Source organism: Carassius gibelio, chromosome B1 (genome assembly GCF_023724105.1).
Source record: "Carassius gibelio isolate Cgi1373 ecotype wild population from Czech Republic chromosome B1, carGib1.2-hapl.c, whole genome shotgun sequence".
Taxonomy (NCBI): Eukaryota; Metazoa; Chordata; class Actinopteri; order Cypriniformes; family Cyprinidae; genus Carassius; species Carassius gibelio.
The window spans coordinates 34,151,145-34,170,112 of record NC_068396.1 but is presented as its reverse complement, the minus strand read 5'-3'; the positions used below and the strand labels follow the sequence as shown (position 1 = coordinate 34,170,112).

Sequence of the window (18,968 nt, the reverse complement as noted above, 5' to 3'; positions counted from 1 at the left end):
AAGGCATCCAGCTCCTCTCAGGAATAAGTCCCAAAACTCTCCTATCTAGAATCAGAAAAGAAGAATACACAAACACATGATCAATCATTAATATACATACACACATTCCATACACTTAAACACCTTGTCGGACTGTAAAACTGTAGAAACAGTCAAGGTGAAAAGGCACATACAAGAAACAAAAGGGTAACGAAACAGGACTAGCTCCGTGAATGGTGACCACCACACAGATTTACACAGTTAAAGGGTTAGTTCGCCCAAAAATGAAAATTACTCACCCTTACTGACAGTCTTACTGTCCTAAAATTTCACATTGGCTAACAGATGTTTGCATATAGTCCACAAGACAAAATAACTAATACATTTATATAATAATAATAATAAATAAATAGTTAAATTGTTACAGACCCTTAAATCTTAATAACATAGTGGTTTCAACCGAACACCAAGCATTGTTAATTTAACAACGGTGTATTAACTGTGAGATTGTACCTTTGTGCACATCAAAGCTGAGATGAGCAGCTAAATGCCAATGAATCTCTGTCTGGAAAGCTCTGGGTCAGAAGTATATGGGACACTTGAAGAGACCTGAAGCACATCATGCAACATCAACCTAAAACTCTCACCTGCACATCTGCTGATGCTAAGCAGGGTTGAGCGTGGTCAGTACCTGGACAGATGACCTCCTGGGAAGACCAGGCTGCTGCTGCTGGAAGAGGTGCTAGTGAAACCATCAGGAGGCGCTGTTCATCCTGCTGTCTGATTGGGCCACCATAAACTGTACTGTACCGTTTCATATAAATACCAGTCTTTCTCGGAAACTGTTGGGAAACCGTTGTGTAAAAAAAAAAATACCTTAGTAACAGGGGATTGCATGTTTATACTAGACCGTTAAGATCTGTTAAGTACTGTGGCCAAGAGAGCTCAACACGCTGCAACTTAAGAAAACACATGCAAATTGAAAAAACACCAGCAAATTAAGACAACATCTTCATTAGTTTGATAACACAAGTGTTGCAAATCATCACAACACATGCATATAACGAATCGCGCTGCAAATCATCACAACACATGTATATTAAGAAATGCTGCAAATCCTCACAGCACATGCAGATTAAGAATCGATTAATGAAGCATTGCAAATTTATTTTCATTAACCTTAAAATTATATTTAGCTGAGATTAAATTTAGCCATCTTAAGTAACGTTTTACATTTAATCATGTAATTATTCAGCTTATTTAGGCTAATAATATCCAAAAGATAAAGGAATCATGCGATCAGGGTGTTTAAAAAAAAAAAATAACTCACCTTTTAGTTCACCAACAACTCCACTGACCAGTTGCCACTGCACGATAAACAAATCCAAGTGGGGTCCGACACTTTTTGGGGTCTCCTTGAAACATTTCCATTGTGGTCAGTGCTATTTGCAGCACATTTGTGAATTTGCATGTGTTGTGAAGGATTTGCAACACTTGTGTTGTCAAAGTGATGAAGATATTTTTTTTATTTAATTTTTTTTTTTTATTTGCTGGTGTTTTTTCAATTTGCATTTGTTTTCTTAAATTGCAGTGAATTGAGCTCTTTCGGCCACTGTAATTAAGTGAAAGCAAGAAAAATTTAAGAAAAGCTGCTATATTCTTTTATGCTGATTTCTGTCAAGGAATGTGGGCCCTCACGTATGTGTAAAAACTGAAGTATATTTTAACCTTTAATGCATGCAAAATATTTGTACTGGTGCAGAACGTCAAAGACACAAATCACATTTCACACAGGCTGCTTGATTCACTTTCCCTTTAAATAAAGTTCTATATGTTAGAAGTTGAAAATACATTTGTTTATAGTAAATGTCCCTATACTTTTCCTTTGTTTTATATTTACAGTTTAATTTGAATCCAAATTCATGTGCTAAAGGAGCGAATTACAGCAATCAAGATGATGCAAAAGAGAACAAACTTTCCAGTGATATCTGTATGGACATGTATTAGATCGACAAGTTTGCACATGTGTGCCACTGCACACTTTATCCACTCATCGTGCTTTGTCTATCAGCTCACACACATCAACTATGCTGGAACGAATATTGAATGTTTAACATTACAATGATATACTTAGAAATCATCCTTCATTTCTAATTATTCAATTCTGCTCTCTGTTGTTCTGTTGTTTTCTGGACTCAGCTCTGTTTATATGCTGTGGTATCTTCTAACAGAATCTTAAAGTGAATGATACTTAGTAAGTGAGGAAATAAGGCATATTGAATTTCTCTGAAATAGTTGAGAAACCGTTGTGTGAAATAAATAAATAAATGAAAACGGTTTCAAGGAGTGGCACGTTTATACTAGACCTCTGTTAAATGAAAGCAGGGAAAATTAAAAAAAAAAACTGCTATATTTGTTTATGCTGATATCTCTCAGGGAAACCCCTCATTAAAAAAAAAGAAAAAAAAAGAAAGAAATCTTGAAAAGAAGATGTTTTGGATAAAAGAGAATTTGGATTATTCTGTATTAGCAGGAGTTTTATTCTGTACAAATTCTGTTTAAGATTTTAACTGAACTTAATCAGATGGAGTGTGGTACTTTTATTCTTTGTACTTTTACTGTTCATTTTATTGCTCCATGGTATTTTATCTTTCATTTAATGGTGATTAGAGCTGCTCCATTGTCATAAGACACGTTCCTGTAATAATGTAGAGAGCCACTCATTATACAGTATATGATTATGTGCATACTGAATGCAGACCCTCACATGTGAGTAAAAACTGAAGGATTTTTTAACCTTTAATGCATGCAAAACATTTGTACTGGTGCAGAACGACAAAGACATATTTGATACAGGCTGCTAGTTTCACTTTCACTTTAAATAAAGTCCTATACATTTGAAGTTTAAAATAAAGTTTGTTTATAGTAAATGCACCAATATTTTTTCTTTGTCTTATATTTACAGTTTAGTTTGAATCCAGATGCATGTGCTAAAGGAGCGAATTACAGCAATCAAGATGAGGCAAAAGAGAACAACTTTTTCCAGTGATATTTGTATGGACATGTATTAGATCTTGTTTCAAACATAAGCACTGAGATAAGCATCGGACTATCAGAACTAGTGGAGCAAGGGAATTTCCTCAAGAAAAATGACTTCTTAAAGAACAGGGTGATCTCAGAAATCCAAGTTGTCCAAGTCCAACTAAAAAATAATGGATGATAGAAAAGAAAAATGAGGAGAGATAAATCCATTTCAGAGATTATGTAAATCATTCTTCCAAAATGAAAAACAAGTGGGCAAAGGACATACTCACACTAAGAAATGCACACAGTTACAGACAAATAGAAAGAGACAAATATATGCATGCTCAAATATATAAGAAAAAAACATACATGACTAAAAAGAATGCATACTCACAAAAAAAAAACCACAAAGACACACACTATGTTGCCTGCTGATTGATGTCTTGCTCCTTTGACATTTTGTCTATGCTTGACTGTCCATGATAACTGAAAGTTTAGGAGGTGATGACCCAATGATGGGTAAAATTCTACATTGACCATATATAGAGTTCAGATGCAAAAGCCTCTAAGTGCCATCTGAAATTTTCATCTAAAATTAGGATTTTTATCAGGCTCCTATATTTATGTTCAGTTATTTCACTTTAATAGCCTGGACAAGGACCTGCACATTGCCATTAAAGTAAAATGACTCTCCTAAGCATAGGAGCTTGATAAAAATCCTAACTTTAGATGAAAATTTCAGATGGTACTTAGAGGCTTCTGCATCTGAACTCTTCATATATATATATATATATATATATATATATATATATATATATATATATATATATATTAGAGAGATTTAAGACAAATTATAAATGAAAATGTGTGCTTTTATTATTTCTCAGACAAAATGCTGCATATTTCTTTGTGAAATTGAAATGTTAAATAATGAGACTTGAAAATGTAAAACAAATCCTAAATCAAAATCAAAAAAAAAAAAAAAAAAAAAAAAATATCAAATATAAAATAAAAAAAAATCAACTAAAAGAAATAACCACATATAAACAAAGGCTTTTGCTTTGCTCTATTTTAAATCAGAGGAATCCATTTGAATTACTATCCAAAAAAAAAAAAAGTAAGTAAGTAAAATTAGAGTGGTCCAATTTTAGCTTTTGTGAATGAGATGCAAATGTCACTCTCTAACAGAAGGTGCCACTAATGGAACAGCAGGTATTTAAAGGTATTTTAAGGTCCAATATAATAATGCACAGAAGATTTCTTTATCCACTGTATACTTTCTCTTAAGACATAACCGACTGTGTTTACGAGAATACTTGCAAAGACAAATATTTTGAAATAATGTTGTGTCTGTGTTCATTCAGAAGCAAGGATATGCAAAAGAGGAATCAATTCTGTGTAAGCGAATTGTCTGAAGCTGCTCTCGGCACATGCTTTGAATGAGTGTGTGTAAGCTCTGAATATGTGCAAATGGTTTAAAACGCTTGAATCGGCAAGACTTAGAAACAAGTGCAAATGAACAACAACAATCCGTTTTACCCCAACAAGTGAGTGGACAACGCGAATCAAGTTAGGAATTTTACATCACTATTCAAGATAGCCTGTTGGTCAGGGTGGAGATATATGTTATATTATCTGCAACAGTAATGAATGTGATGCTTCTTTTGGGCAAAGAGGGGGAACTGTAAGAAACTAGGCTTCCCCGACCCAGATTCCACTCCACAATCAATCGTGCTAATTTCTTAATTTATTGTTGAGATTCTTTAACTGCAAAGAGTACACAATAAATTCAGTAATTATAGTCGAGGTATGGTAAGTGTTGTGGTTACTGTGCTTTACTGGTTATTTACTAAGAAGATCAAGCTACAGCATTGTGGTAAAACCACACACGTTCAGTGGCATTCACAACAGATTTGTAAAGAAAACCAAACTGCACTTACTTTTACAATAACTGCACACAATCAGAACAGTACTTTTAAGAAAAAGTGATGAAGACGTTTAAGATCTTGATGAAGATGTTTATTGCAGCATAGCAGTGACAAAGTACATGTAGTACCTTGGGTTCAACGGAGTCAGAATGAACCCAGAACATCCTAAGCTCAAACTTTTGTACATATTGAGTTTACTACCTTTCATGTAATTGAAGTTGCTCCTGTTGTAACAGCTGTAGTCTGTAAGTTAATTAGGTTTTGACACCACTTTCAGTTATTAGATACAAGTAGTAAGTGGCCGGAGAACTGGGTGAAGAATAGACTGAACTTTATAGTTACTTACATGGTGGCTAATGGGAAAAATTGTCATTTTGTGAGTCTACTTGTTATGCACCAATGAAGTCGTATCTATGGGAAGAACATGTTGTGTTGATGGATGTAATGTCCATTCACATGATCAAAGGGGCAAAAAAATTAGACAACGGACATTCCATGGCACCGCCAAGTCCGGTCGCCATCCAGGTCGGTGCGCTTAGAGTGTGTTTTTATTTTATTTATTTTTTTACCTACTTTTGCTTTCTCTTTTTACACAAATAACCTCTGAACTGATCACTTACAACAAAGGAACACTTTTGGAAATTGGTGACAACTTCAACCTGTTTCAGGATACTTTATGCCTCAATTCGTCGAGGCCATCTGAGATTCTCCGGAACGCCGAGATGAACAATGGCCACCTGAATAACTGATGGATCAAGAAACACCACGGAAAACACGCTGGGATCCACAACAGACTGAGAAAAGAGCTCACAGTCCTCCTCTGCCGAGCATTCTGCTCGCCAATGTCCAGTCTCTGGAGAAAAAGATGGACAATCTTAGAGCCAGGATAAGTTTCAAACGGGACATTAAGAACTGTACCATCCTTTGTACAAAACATGGCTCACACCCTCGGTCCAGGATTCTGCTGTAATGCCGTCTGAAAACTTCTCTGTTTAATGGATGGACAGTACAGCCGAAGCCGGTAAATCCAAAGGTGGAGGAGTGTGTTTCATGATCAGCAAGAAATGGTGTGACCCCAGGAATATCTCCACTCTGTCGTGCTCCTTCTCGTCTCTTATGGGACATTTATCCATTATTTCCCACCCATTCTATCTGCTCCGGGAGTTTTCATTGATCATTGTTACTGCTGTTTAGATTTGTCTAAGCTTTGTCTAAGCTTCACGATTTACTCAGTGGCAACATCCAAAAACATCCTGACGCTGCTATTATCATCACTGGGGACTTTAACAAAGCCAACCTCAGACAGGTTATGCCTAACTTTTATCAACATGTTCATGTAAAGAGAAAAACCATCACAGGCCAATTTGTAATGTGTAATGTGTAACGGATGTGTTTTGTAGGTAAATGACAGATGCATTCAACAATATTTCAAAACTTAAGATTTAAAATAAAAAAGCTAAAAACAATTAAAAAATATTAAAGAGCAAAAGGTATAAGATTATAATAATGATTCTAACATAACACTAAGCCAAACACCAAAAGAAAAAAACTACATATGTAAATTAATTATCAAATTAAATAAAACTAAAACTTAATAAGAGACCTATTCAGACATAATAAATTAAAACATAATTTAACAAAATAACAAATACAAATAATACTAATTAAAAGACAGTAGTAATAATAACACTGCTAACCCTAACCCTAATCCTAAAACACATGCTAAAACAACAACTTACACATAGTAAGAAATGGTTATACATTTTCTAAATGAAATCAACAAAACATGTCGTCAAATCATAGACATCGGAGTGTATTTTGTAAACTATAACTCCATTGTTTTGCTAGTACTTATGTGTATGTATATGTCTAAAACCTAAAATCAGCATTATAGTTGAACACACTGACAACACCAGAAGCGCTCAGTGCGTCTGTCTCTGGGTCAGTGCCAGGAAAAGTGGAAAGCAGATTTGAATTTAGCAGTTGATCACGTGGCACTGAACGTTCTTATCACATCCGTGTAATCATAGGCTCAAAGGGTTAATGAAGATTTGACAGATTTTATGATTGCACTCTTGTCGTGTCAGAAAATGATAAGAGATTCAGTTTTATGGATGTCACCATCTTTGATATTTCTTTGTCCACTGTCTCTATGATTACTTGCTAGTAAGGAATACAGGCTTGACTCCGGTTGCTCATTCATACAGACAGAATTTGAGAAGCTACCTGCTTTTCTTCTTACAAGACCTCTACAAAAGATTTCTGTTCCAAATTAAACTCTTAAATGTACTAACATATTAAACATGTTAGAAGTAAATTGCCTAAGATGCATATAAGCAAACTGACACTTTGTATTTAGAATGACAAATTATAAAGGGATGTTGAGTTTTTAAAGCACATTTACAATCGACACAAGTTGAACTGTTGTACAGCTCCAGCTAAACTTAGAAATAAAACCACTGAGAATATGAACAATCAAACAGATCATTGAGAGACTTAAAAAATAAAATACACAATAAAAATTAATAAATAACCTGAATAAAAGCTCTTACCAAGTACCATAATATTATAATTCTAGGCATCATAATTCTTGGTTGTTCTAGGAGGTTCGCTACTTGTCTAACTCTCTAGATATGACTTCAATTGACGTTGATGGTAAAAATCACTGATCACAAAAAAAAAAAAAAAAAAAAAAAAGGAAATTAAAATAAAACTCTTAGTAATTTAAGTTATTTAATTTGATTTTAAACCTAAACAAAATGTTATATCAAAGTCAAGTGAGTGTTATGAGTGTGAAAACAATGTGTCTGTCTAACTTCAGGAGATCTGAGGATTGTTATGTTGGGAATGACTGGAGCTGGAAAGAGCGCAACTGGAAACAGCATCCTGGGAAAAGATGAGTTTGAAGTGGATTTCAATCCAGAGTCAGTTACTCAACAGTCTAAGAAAAAAGAGGTAAAAAAAGATGGAAGACTCATAACAATAATCGACACTCCAGGCCTCCAGGATTCAAAAAGGAAGTTTAATGAAGTACACGCTGAAATAAAGAAGTGTATGGTCATTTCCTCTCCTGGTCCTAATGTGTTCCTGCTGGTCATCAGACTGGACGAAAGATACACTGAGGAAAAGATGAACACAGTGAAATGGATTCGGGAGAACTTTGGAGAAGAAGCTGCTCGTCACACCATCGTTCTCTTCACTCACGCTGATTCACTGAGGAAGAAACCACTGGAAGATCATATAAAAGACAGTCCTGATCTACGACACTTAATAATCAGCTGTGGTGGCAGATATCACGCAGTCAACAATGAGGACAAAAAGAATAAAGCTCAAGTCGATCAGCTGCTGTTCAAGATGGATGAAATGGTGCTTAAAAATGAAGGGAAGCACTACACTAATGTGATGTACCGTAAAGCCCAGGCAATGCTTTCCAAAAGTTACTGGAAGATAGCAGTTGCTGTAGTACTAGTAGCAGTGATATAAGCAGTAGTTTATGGACCATTGACTTGACTTGATGTGAATACTAAAGATTTTTACAGTTAAGACATTAAGTAAAGTAAGAAGAAAACTACTGCTGCTAACGTTTTCTTCTTACTTTACTTAATGTCTTAACTGTAAAAATCTTTAGTATTCACATCAGAGGTGGGAGTAAGACACGTGTGCAAGTCTCAAGCAAGTCTAAGTCAAATTTTATGAGAATCAAACAAGTCAAGTCAAGTCACTGCTTATGTCAAGCAATTAAAGTCACGTCACTGTCAAGTCATACAAATGTTTGATGATTTAACTGAATTTATGTATTAAAATGAGTTAAAACTACAGTAGTTATGGACTATGGGAGTTTTATTTGCAACAATACAAATTGTAATATAATCCACATTAAAGTGTAAATATAACTGAAATTAGGCCAACATAAAAGCATGAAAAATATTTAGGTTCCTACATCTGTTTCAGTATACATCCAGCAATGCAAACGAACATGAAAAGTGTCAAACATTTCAAGTAAAATGGTTTCTATGCCACGAAATGGCCTTCTTTAAACAGGCATCACCTTTATGGCTCATGAACACATCCTTAAGTCTTTCCTTTTTAACAAGTATATTAATAAAAAAATATTAATAATTAAATCACACAAACCTTGCAGCTTTTTATGGGTGTGCTTGCAAGTTTGAGGTTTTATTTTATTTTTTATTTTGTTGTCTCTCTCTGTGTGTGTGTGTGTGTGCATGTTGGGTTCACAACTCTGTATGTTTTTTTTTTTTTTTTTTTGCATCCCCATAAACTATCCATATTCTAACACTGAATATCAATAAATAAAAATGGTACACAAGCAAATACTAATTGCTATTGCCAAAAAAAAAAAAAAACCTGACTCTCCTTATATCCCCTTATAAACAGTGAATAACTATTTACAATACATCGCACTTGCATAAAGTAACAATTAAATTAAATAAATAAATGAATGAGTGATTGTATATTAATGCAGCCAAATTCTCGATAAAATAATTTTCACTGGTAATTTTCTTTTCTGTAAGTTATTAAAAATAACTTTCATATTGATTCAATGGATTTATTGCATTTTCAGGAAAAATATTATCATGGATATGCATTTTTGGGGAAAAATAAATAATAATAAAAAAATAAAAAAAAATCTTATGCATATATAAAATTTATGTAAACGCATATAAAATGTTTAATAACTTTAACTGAGAGGTCTAGAAGGAATTAAATAGTGACGTGACCTACAGCCAAGTATGGTGACCCATACTCAGAATTTGTGCTCTGCATTTAACCCATCCAAAGTGCACACCTGGAGCAGTGAACACACGTACACACACACAGAGCAGTGGGCATCATTTATGGTCTGAGACTCAAATCCACAAACCCAGGGTTAGGAGCCAAACTCTCTAACCACTAGGCCACGACTTACCTAATATGACTGCCCCCCCTGCTCTAAATCATTATGAGCGCTCAAGCACATACATTACTTTTGCAACAAAGCACAGGCAGAAGTAACCTAATAATTGTCAAAACATTTTCAAACTCTTCCTAATCACAAACTGATGCAAAAAAATACTTCACTCCGGGTCAGACGGTGGGTGGTATTTTAGTATGCAAATTTATTCAAAGAATATAGAAAGTGAGAGAACAAATCATCACTTGCAAACAGATTATCAAGTATTACAATCATCTTCAAATATAGAAAATGCAAATCCAAAATTGATATAGTTTTAAAAGCAATCCATATATGATGGATTTTGCCCATCTAAGATTAGTACAAATGATTATGATATTCAAAAGTAATCAAACTGTTAAAATGTATTTTAAAAAAAATAACACAAAGTATATAAGAATACTTGTATATCAAAAGTCAAAGCAATAAAGTTCAAAGTATTAAAATTCAAAGTATCTAAAAGTCAAAGTATCTGAGTTGGATAAACCTGTAAGAAGTTCAAGGTATTCACGTGAGCCCGGAATACAAGAAGAAGGTAAAGATGAGAAATGAAGCTCAGCTAGTATAGACTAGACTGAACTCGGTCTGAGCTGAGAAGGGAGGGTGTCTGCACCTCTTTTATACCCCTTCAAAACAATAAACCTTGTGATTAAATCTGCAGCCACATCTCAAATAGATATAAAAACATTGGTCATATGCCATTTGGTTTTGTTCCACTTCCACATTTTGGCAGCTCAGAACATCTTGGTTACCAATCATATAATTACTGTTGTTTAGACTTTGCTCAGTTGAATACAGGGTTACAAATACCTCAGGAGACTGGTTGTATTGTCTCCCTCATCAAAATCCAGAAGGATCATAAATAACTCAAGATGCAGACATTGTGGAACTAAAACCCAGACATACAGAATCATAAAGCTCAAAATATGAACGTTTTGTGGAACTAGATGGAAAGCTTCTGCATCATCTATTTCTATTTCTATATTGCTGCAGAAGCCTTCTAAGGTCTGTAACAGCCTGTTAAGGCCTCTGGAACAGACTGTCTTGTGCTTTTGAGCACGTAGCAAGTTTACACGTGGCAGAAATCAGGATTTCGATGCACCACAAACATTTCATTTAACTGATTAATTTTCCTTTTCCTTTTCCTTTTTTTTTTTTTTTTTTTTTTTTTTTGTTAAGTCATTTTATTACTCTTTGGTTGATTTTGATTGCTTCCATTGTCTTCATCTCTAAGTCGCTTTGCATAAAAGTGTCTGCTAAATAACTAAATGTAAATGTGCATTTAACTCATCAACTCAATAGTAGAGAGTACAAGATCTGAAATTAAATTTGTCAGAGAAGGGAAACATCCAAAATAGCGCTGCAGTGATTGTGTGCCTCCAGGAACAGGGCTGAGAAACATTGGTCTGTAGAGATATATATATAATGGTCATAATTAAATGAGATTATAGCTGCTGTAAGTCTTCTCTGACATTTCTGAGTATATTCTTCTTATTAGCTTTGTTTAATTCCTCTTCCTAGTGCAGGGCTTCCCTCCATTGAAATTGACCATCTTTTCTATCATTTTCAGCAATTCTATGACCGGGTCTCGATCATTTCTGTGTTCATTGTTGAACGAGTGATATCTACCGTAGCAGGTCTGAATCAGTTCCTGAAGATCTTTGCTTTTGCTGATATATTCCTCTACAGGTTTACCCTTCAGTGCATCAGCGTGAGTGAACAGAACGATGGTGTACTTCACAGCATCTTCTCCAAAGTTCTGCTGAATCCATTTCACTGCGTTTTTCTCCTCCTCTGTGAATTTTGCACCCAGTTTTATAACCAGCAGGAACGCATGAGGACCAGGAGCTGAAAGATGCACACACTCATGTAATAAAGTCTGTAGGTTTCTGTGACTGGCTGAAGTGTCAAACAGACAGGGACAGTCTGTAACTGATACACTTCGTTCATCAACAATTGCTTCCTGTTTCTCACAGGCCGTTGTAACTGACTTCAGAGAGTTTTTCACTGTGAACGCATCTTTGTTCAGGATTGTGTTTCCTGATGCACTCTTTCCAGATCCAGTTTTTCCCAGAAGAATTATCCTCAGATCTGTTACAAGACATTTAGTTATATACAGTGAAGTTTACTTTGCATATGTAACAAGTAGACTGTTAACTGAACGTACCCTTTTGAGTTATCTTTTTACACTGACTCAGTTAAGTTGTTGTATTTACTGTATTTGAAATTGACAAATAAAGTTATTTGAGCTCAACATTTTGTTGGAATGACTTTATTAAATGAAGGTGAACCAAAGTTTTCAATGCCAATGTTCAATTTAATTACACCTGATTTGGTGTATTTCGTTATTTCAACCAATTTATTATTAATGATTAATTAATTATGTTAGCAACATGCCAATTATGCTAGAAACGTGCTAGCAACACATTAATTATATTAGAAAACTGTTAGCAACATGCTGGTGACATACTAATCATGCTAGAAACATGCTAACAACATGCGCTTCATGCTAAAAACATTCTTGTGACTAGTTAGCAACATGATTAACATGCAAACAATGTGGTAAAAAATTTAAGTAACATATCAGTCATGTCAGAAACTGCTAACATGTTTAAAATAAATTTCTTCTGCAAATATTAAGCATTCTGATACAGCCATAAAAACAGTATCACCAGATTCATCTTGTATTACTGATCAGGGGTGCGTTTCCTATACAATGATGTAACTCACTAATTAACCACAATAGTATGATGCATTGTTATGGAAACGAACTAGCTAGTCACGACTGTTTCCCGAAACTGTGTCGCAGAGCCATCATTTAAACCACCTTGGTTTGAGCTGTTATTACGACGTTGTTGTTGTTATAATAGCCGACTAGTCCCATGAGCACATACAATTTATTTTCTCTTTTCTTTGACTCGAATTAAACTTTTGAAATGACGTTACGTAGTCTTATTTAAGTCTCCTTGCCATTCTGACATTATAATAAAATTATTAATAAAAATTACACGAAAACCCCAGTTTTCAAAGCATGAAATTACAGTTATTTTGGTGGAGGTGGAAAAAAATAATGTCCAGCTATTTTCAAATCTGAAGAATAATCTTAAACATCAGGCTTCACATCTTCAGAGGGCAAAAAGTAAAAACAACGCTTTAAATTCTGTTGTTAGCTACACTGCATTGTTGTGCTGTTGGAAATTTATGGAGGTGGTGGGTGATGGCCTGATGGTTGGGTGAAGAGAGCACACATGAGGAGCAGAATGAAGAGAAGGATGAGAAAAACAAGGAGGTGGAGGAGAAGAATGAGGATGAGGTTGAGAAGAACAAGGAGGAGGATGAGCAGAATGAGGAGGAGGATGAGCAGAATGAGGAGGAGGATGAGAAGAATGAGGAGGAGGATAAGAAGAACGATGAGGAGGATGAGCAGAATAAGGAGGAGGATGAGAAGAATGAGGAGGAGGATGAGAAGAATGAGGATGAGAAGGACGAGGAGGAGGATGAGAAGAACGAGGAGGAGGTTGAGCAGAACGAGCAGGAGAATGAGCAGAACAAGGAGGAGAATGAGCAGAATGAGGAGGAGGATGAGAAGAATGAGGAGGAGGATGAAAAGAATGAGGAGGAAAATGAGCAGAATGAGGAGGAGAATGAGCAGAATGAGGAGGAAGATGAGAATAATTAGGAGGAGAATGAGCAGAATAAGGAGGAGGATTAGAAGAATGAGGAGGAGAATGAGCAGAATGAGGAGGAGGATGAGAAGAACGAGGAGGAGGATGAGCAGAATGAGGAGAATGAGCAGAATGAGGAGGAGGATGAGAAGAATGAGGAGGAGGATGAGCAGAATGAGGAGGAGGATGAGAAGAACGATTAGGAGAATGAGCAGAATGAGGAGGAGGATGAGAAGAATGAGGAGGAGGATTAGAAGAACGAGGAGGAGAATGAGCACATGAAGGGAGGATGAGAAGAATGAGTCTGCTAATGGGTTTGGAACGACATAATTTAGATTTTTGGGTGAACTATCCCTTTAAATTAAAGAGGGGCTGCTATTCTCTCCCTCACGTTTAGAGGAGAGAATACCCCTCTACTAGCCATAGGCTGCATTAAGGACATCTCAATAATATTATCTTTCTCTTTTGCAGGAATGGAACAAGGACAATTTCTGGGGGTCTTCACGCTACTCTCCTACCGCTCATACCAAGCTCTGGGACATAATGCTCGTTTTGCGGTTTTCCCGATGGAAAGAATACCCTTAGCTGCCATTACTCGCTACTTTATTTAACGAGAAACCCGCTATTATCATTATTATCACCCCTCATTAGAGGGGAGAATACCCCTTTGCTAGCCAGTAGGCTGTATTAAGAATATCTCAGTAACATCGTCTTTTTTCTTTTGCAAGGAAAGAAACAAGGTAATCCCTCTCATTATGTTTGGGGGGTTAATGTTTAAAGCTCTTGTAGTTCAATTATTTTGAGTATTTTGAGCAGTAACCCCAATAAGGAACCATACCGCCAAAGATAAATTGCATTCAATAAACTCAAGTAAACTTGTCAAACTGGTTCCGGTCTGAAATTAAGTGCAGCGTTAGTTCAGTTAGGTCACGGTAGCAAAGCTGTGACCAGCTGATGCGGTCAGCTGACAAATCACTCCAATCACTACCACTCTCCTATTAGACACGGGACATGTATACATGGCACCACTGCTCGGTAAGTATGCTCAATGGCTCGCAACCCTCCCCATTATAAGCATGAGCATATTACTGTGCACCTTCTGGGTGTCGTCTTTCTTGTTACAGATAACTAAGGCTTTCAAGTTTTAGCGGGCATGGACCTCACTGCTGAGAGACACTCATCCTCATAACCAGGCTACAGGATAGATGTCCCTCTGCCACATCTACATGATTATCACTGTTTGCTTTAAAGACATTATTAAGAGTCTTAATTGTCATGTATTTCCAAGCTGATGATTCTGGGGGGTTAATGTTTAAGCTCTTGTATGTTCAATTATTTTGGGAGCAAGAACCCCCATAAGGAACCATACTGCCAAAGATAAATTGTGTTCAATAAACTCAAGTAAAGTTGAATGATCCTGAGCTGCTTTACAGGGCAGAAAAGAGAAAAGAGCCTGTGCAGGGTGCATCAGTGTTACTCCAAACCCTAAAAAACTTGACCAAAATTCTTCTACTTTATTATTATTAAGTCAATAATTATACACAATTACACTGTAATAATAAGGAAATTGCTCAGTAAGGATTCATTGCAGTCTGTTGATAATGAATGAGTTATTTTATTTTTTGCAAACATAAAATTGCTGTTTGATCTGGGAGTCATTTGCAGATCTGTGGTAAACGTTGTTTCAAATATTTAAAGACAGCTTGTTGAAGTACACAGAGATTGAACTTCTGTTGTAGCAGTGACATCTGTTTCTCCGTATTCTGCTGTAGCTGTCACATCTGTTCCTCCGTCTTCTGCTGTAGCTGTGACATCTGTTCCTCCGTCTTTTGTTGTAGCAGTGACATCTGTTGCTCCGTATTCTGCTGTAGCTGTGACATCTGTTCCTTGGTCTTTTGCTGTAGCTGTGACATCTGTTCCTCCGTCTTCTGCTGTAGCAGTGACATCTGTTGCTCTGTCTTCTGGTGTAGCTGTGACATCTGTTGCTCCATCTTCTGCTGTAGGTGACATCGGTTCCTCCAACTTCATCTTTTTCAGCAGTAATGCAAAAACTATACCAACTAGCAGCACTATAACTGCCCATGCAATCATTTTCTGGTTTATTCTCCCTGTAATTTCTGCCTGATTTCTCTTATTTTTATTTTCTTCCATCACTGAGTTGATCTTTTTCAGCAGTCCATTGACCTGATCTTGATTGTTTCTGTCCTCATTGTTGAATGAGTGATATCTGCCTCCACAGCTGTGAACTATTTCCTTTAAATAGTCACTTTTGTTGATGTACTCATCCAGAGGTTTTCCCTTCAGCAGATCAGCGTGAGTGAACATAATGATGGTACGACTTATATCTTTTTCTCCAAATTTCTCCTGAATCCATTTCACTGTGTCTCTCTCCTCTTTTGTGAATCTCACTCCAAGCTTTAGCACCAGCAGAAACACATGAGGACCAGGAGAGGACATCTGCACACACTTTTCTATTTCAGCCTTCACTTGTTGTTTATCCATAGCTGTGTTAAACAGTCCTGGAGTGTCTATTATAGAGACGTTTCTTCCTCCCACCTTTCCTTCCTGTTTCTCACACAGTTTATTTGCTGATTTCATGAAATCAACAACTTCAAAAGCCTTTCTGCCTAGTATAGTGTTTCCTGTTGCACTTTTTCCTGATCCAGTTTTACCCAGAAGAACGATCCTCAGATCAGACCCTACAAATAATAATAATAATAATAAATAATAAATCCTAACATTCACACACATATACATTCATATATTAAAAAATCTATATACTATTTAAATTATGAGCTTTTATTGATCCTGTCATGTCCGCTGTCTGATCACCCCGCTGTTCTGTGTGTGTGTGTTTTTGTTATGTCTGCATTTCGTGTGCACATGGTGCTTTGTTTTGGTTTTGATCATTCGTCTTGCACCTATCTGTGGCGTTCCTCCCTCCCCCTCGTTACTACATTTTCTGCTTCTAATTGTTTGACTCCGCTCACCTGAATTCAATGTCTGTCATCTCTTGCTCTATTTATTACTGTCTTTCGCGCCAACTGGTGCCAGATCGTTGTTCGACAATAGTCCATGTACAGCCACTCTGTCTGTTCCAGTCTAGCCTTGTTCTGTCATGCCATTTTTTGCTGCTACCAGTTGTTTTGTTTTCTATTTTTCCCCTCCCTCATTTCCTAGACCGGGCACCTGCATTCCACAGAAGTGTTCCGATACTGGCTCTCTCGTGTCTTCCTCCCCTCTCCGCTCACTATGTGGCCGCGCCATTGGGCGCCCCCTGCCGGGTGTTTATGCAAACACATTGACGTCTCTTATTTTTCTGTTGGACCTTTTTCCTTTTTTCCCAGCCTGTTTCTGTTCTTTTGAGGGAGATTTTCTTTAGGAATTATTGATTACAGTTATACTGTAACCTGCATCTGTGTCCAGTTGTGTTCCTGACAGAACGATCTGGCCAAGATGGACACAGCAGGCGCAGATTCTGTCAGAACCGCAGTCACCCAACAGGGTGTTCTTTTGTGCCAGCATGAAGCCAGACTGACGAACACCACAAGGGAGGTGGAGTTCCTAGCAAACCAAGTGGCTGAGCTGACCACCCGCATCCAAGAGCTGCAACAAGAGGCTGCACAGGGTGGTGCAGTTCACCATCTTCCTCGCCATGAGCCTGAACCCCGATGCAATAACCCACCACCCTATGATGGGGAACCCAATTCCTGCTGGTCCTTCTTATCCCAGTGTTCTGTGGTGTTTGCCCTGCAGCCACGCACATTTGCGCTTGAGATGTCCAAAGTGGCTTTTGTATTGACTCTTCTAACTGGGAAAGCTAGAGACTGGGGAACATGTTGTGCTTCTTTCAAACATTTCCACCAGGAGATGGAGAGGCAATTTGACCGCTCTGCCAGAGGTCAGGAAGCGGCTGACCAGCTAGCATGGCTCCGTCAGGTGGGTTGACGGACTATGCTATTAATTTCAAGACTCTGGCAGCTACCTGTGATTGGAATGAGGAGGCCTGTCGAGCTATGTTCTGTGCAGGGCTAGAGGATGACATCTAGGATGAGCTGGCCACTCAGGACTTGCCACGTGACTTTGACGATCTTATTAATATGGCATTGCGGATTGAGAGTCGCCTTCTGCGCCGCTGTCAGCGCCTGGCAGTTCGTCCGTCCTGGAGGACTGAGGAGTCATCATCTGTTTCCCCCACAGAAACCACTGAGCCTGAGCCTATGCAGGTGGGGTGCCTTCGACTCACTCTACAAAAAAAGCAGCAATGCATCACCCTAGGGCTGTGCCTGTATTGCGGCCAATCAGGTCACTGCGCAGCAGGCTGTCTGTTAAAAGTCAAGGCTCAACAGTGAAGCGCTACCCCTTTATTGCATCCCCCATTCTCTTGCACTCTCCTTCCTGTCTCAATTCAGTTTGGTGATGTTTTTAACTCCTGTGCAGCAGTTGTTGACTCGGGAGCTAAGGGCAACTTTTTGAACTTCTCTCTAGCCACCCATTGGGGAATTCCTGCCATTCCTCTTCCTTGAACCTATTCCTGCCTGTTCATTGAATGGCACTTTAATCACCACTGTCTCCTATGCTACTCCTCCTGTCAATCTTATAGTCTCGGGCAATCACCGTGAGGTGACCACGCTGTACCTTCTTGAATCCCCGAGTGCTCCCATAGTTCTGGGGCATCTGTGGTTGGTGCGACATGGCCTCACGTGGATTGGTCCATCAACTCTGTCTTGTCTTGGAGTAAGTTTTGTCTTGCATCTTGTTTGGGTGCTGCCTCTTTTCCTGTGTCTGTGTGTCCTGTCTTGCAGGTGGAGGCTGCTGATTTGAAGGGGGTCCCGGTGGAGTACCACGACTTGTGCCAGGTGTTTAGTAAGTCCCGGGCCACTTCCTTACCTCCACATTGCCCTTATGATTCTGCCATTGAGCTCCTCCCAGGCACTTCTCCGCCCAAGGGTCACTTTTTTCCATTTCAGGTCCTGAAAGAGAGGCCATGGACAAGTACATTAATGAATCCTTCAAAGCCGGTCTCATCTGACCCTCTTCATCTCCTGTGGGTGCCGGGTTCTTATTTGTCAAGAAGAAGGACGGCTCCTTGTGTCCTTGTATAGATTATCGAGGCCTGAATGACATCACTATTAAGAACAGGTACCCCTTGCCTCTTATGTCATCTGCCTTTGAGCTATTGCAGGGAGCCAAGGTCTTCACCAGGCTAGACCTTCGAAATGCCTATCACCTGATACGCATATGTGAGGGGGATGAGTGGAAGACAGCCTTCAACACACCTACGGGACACTTTGAATACCGGGTCCTACCATTTGGTCTGACCAATGCCCCAGCTGTCTTCCAGGCCCTGGTTAATGACGTGTTGAGAGGCATGTATCTTGATGTTATCTTGATATTTTCCCCATCTCTGCAGGTACACAC

The 18,968-nt window shown here is 37.9% G+C and overlaps 2 protein-coding genes across 2 annotated transcripts in view; one reads left to right on the top strand and one right to left on the bottom strand.

Moving 5' to 3' along the window:
* The first annotated feature begins 7,754 nt into the window (after positions 1–7,754).
* LOC127948399 (GTPase IMAP family member 9-like) lies at positions 7,755–8,414 on the top strand. Its single transcript, XM_052544834.1, has one exon. The coding sequence runs from the start codon at positions 7,770–7,772 to the stop codon at positions 8,412–8,414; it is 645 nt and encodes a 214-aa protein (XP_052400794.1). The 5' UTR covers positions 7,755–7,769.
* A 2,972-nt stretch (positions 8,415–11,386) lies between these two features.
* Positions 11,387–18,968, bottom strand: part of LOC127948398 (GTPase IMAP family member 8-like) — a gene marked incomplete at its 5' end in the record, with an annotated part of 70,302 nt that continues 62,720 nt past the window's right edge. Inside the window, 2 exon segments of the mRNA XM_052544833.1 lie at positions 11,387–11,973; positions 15,263–16,246. Of these exon segments, the coding sequence (XP_052400793.1) occupies positions 11,387–11,973; positions 15,263–16,246 (1,571 nt within the window).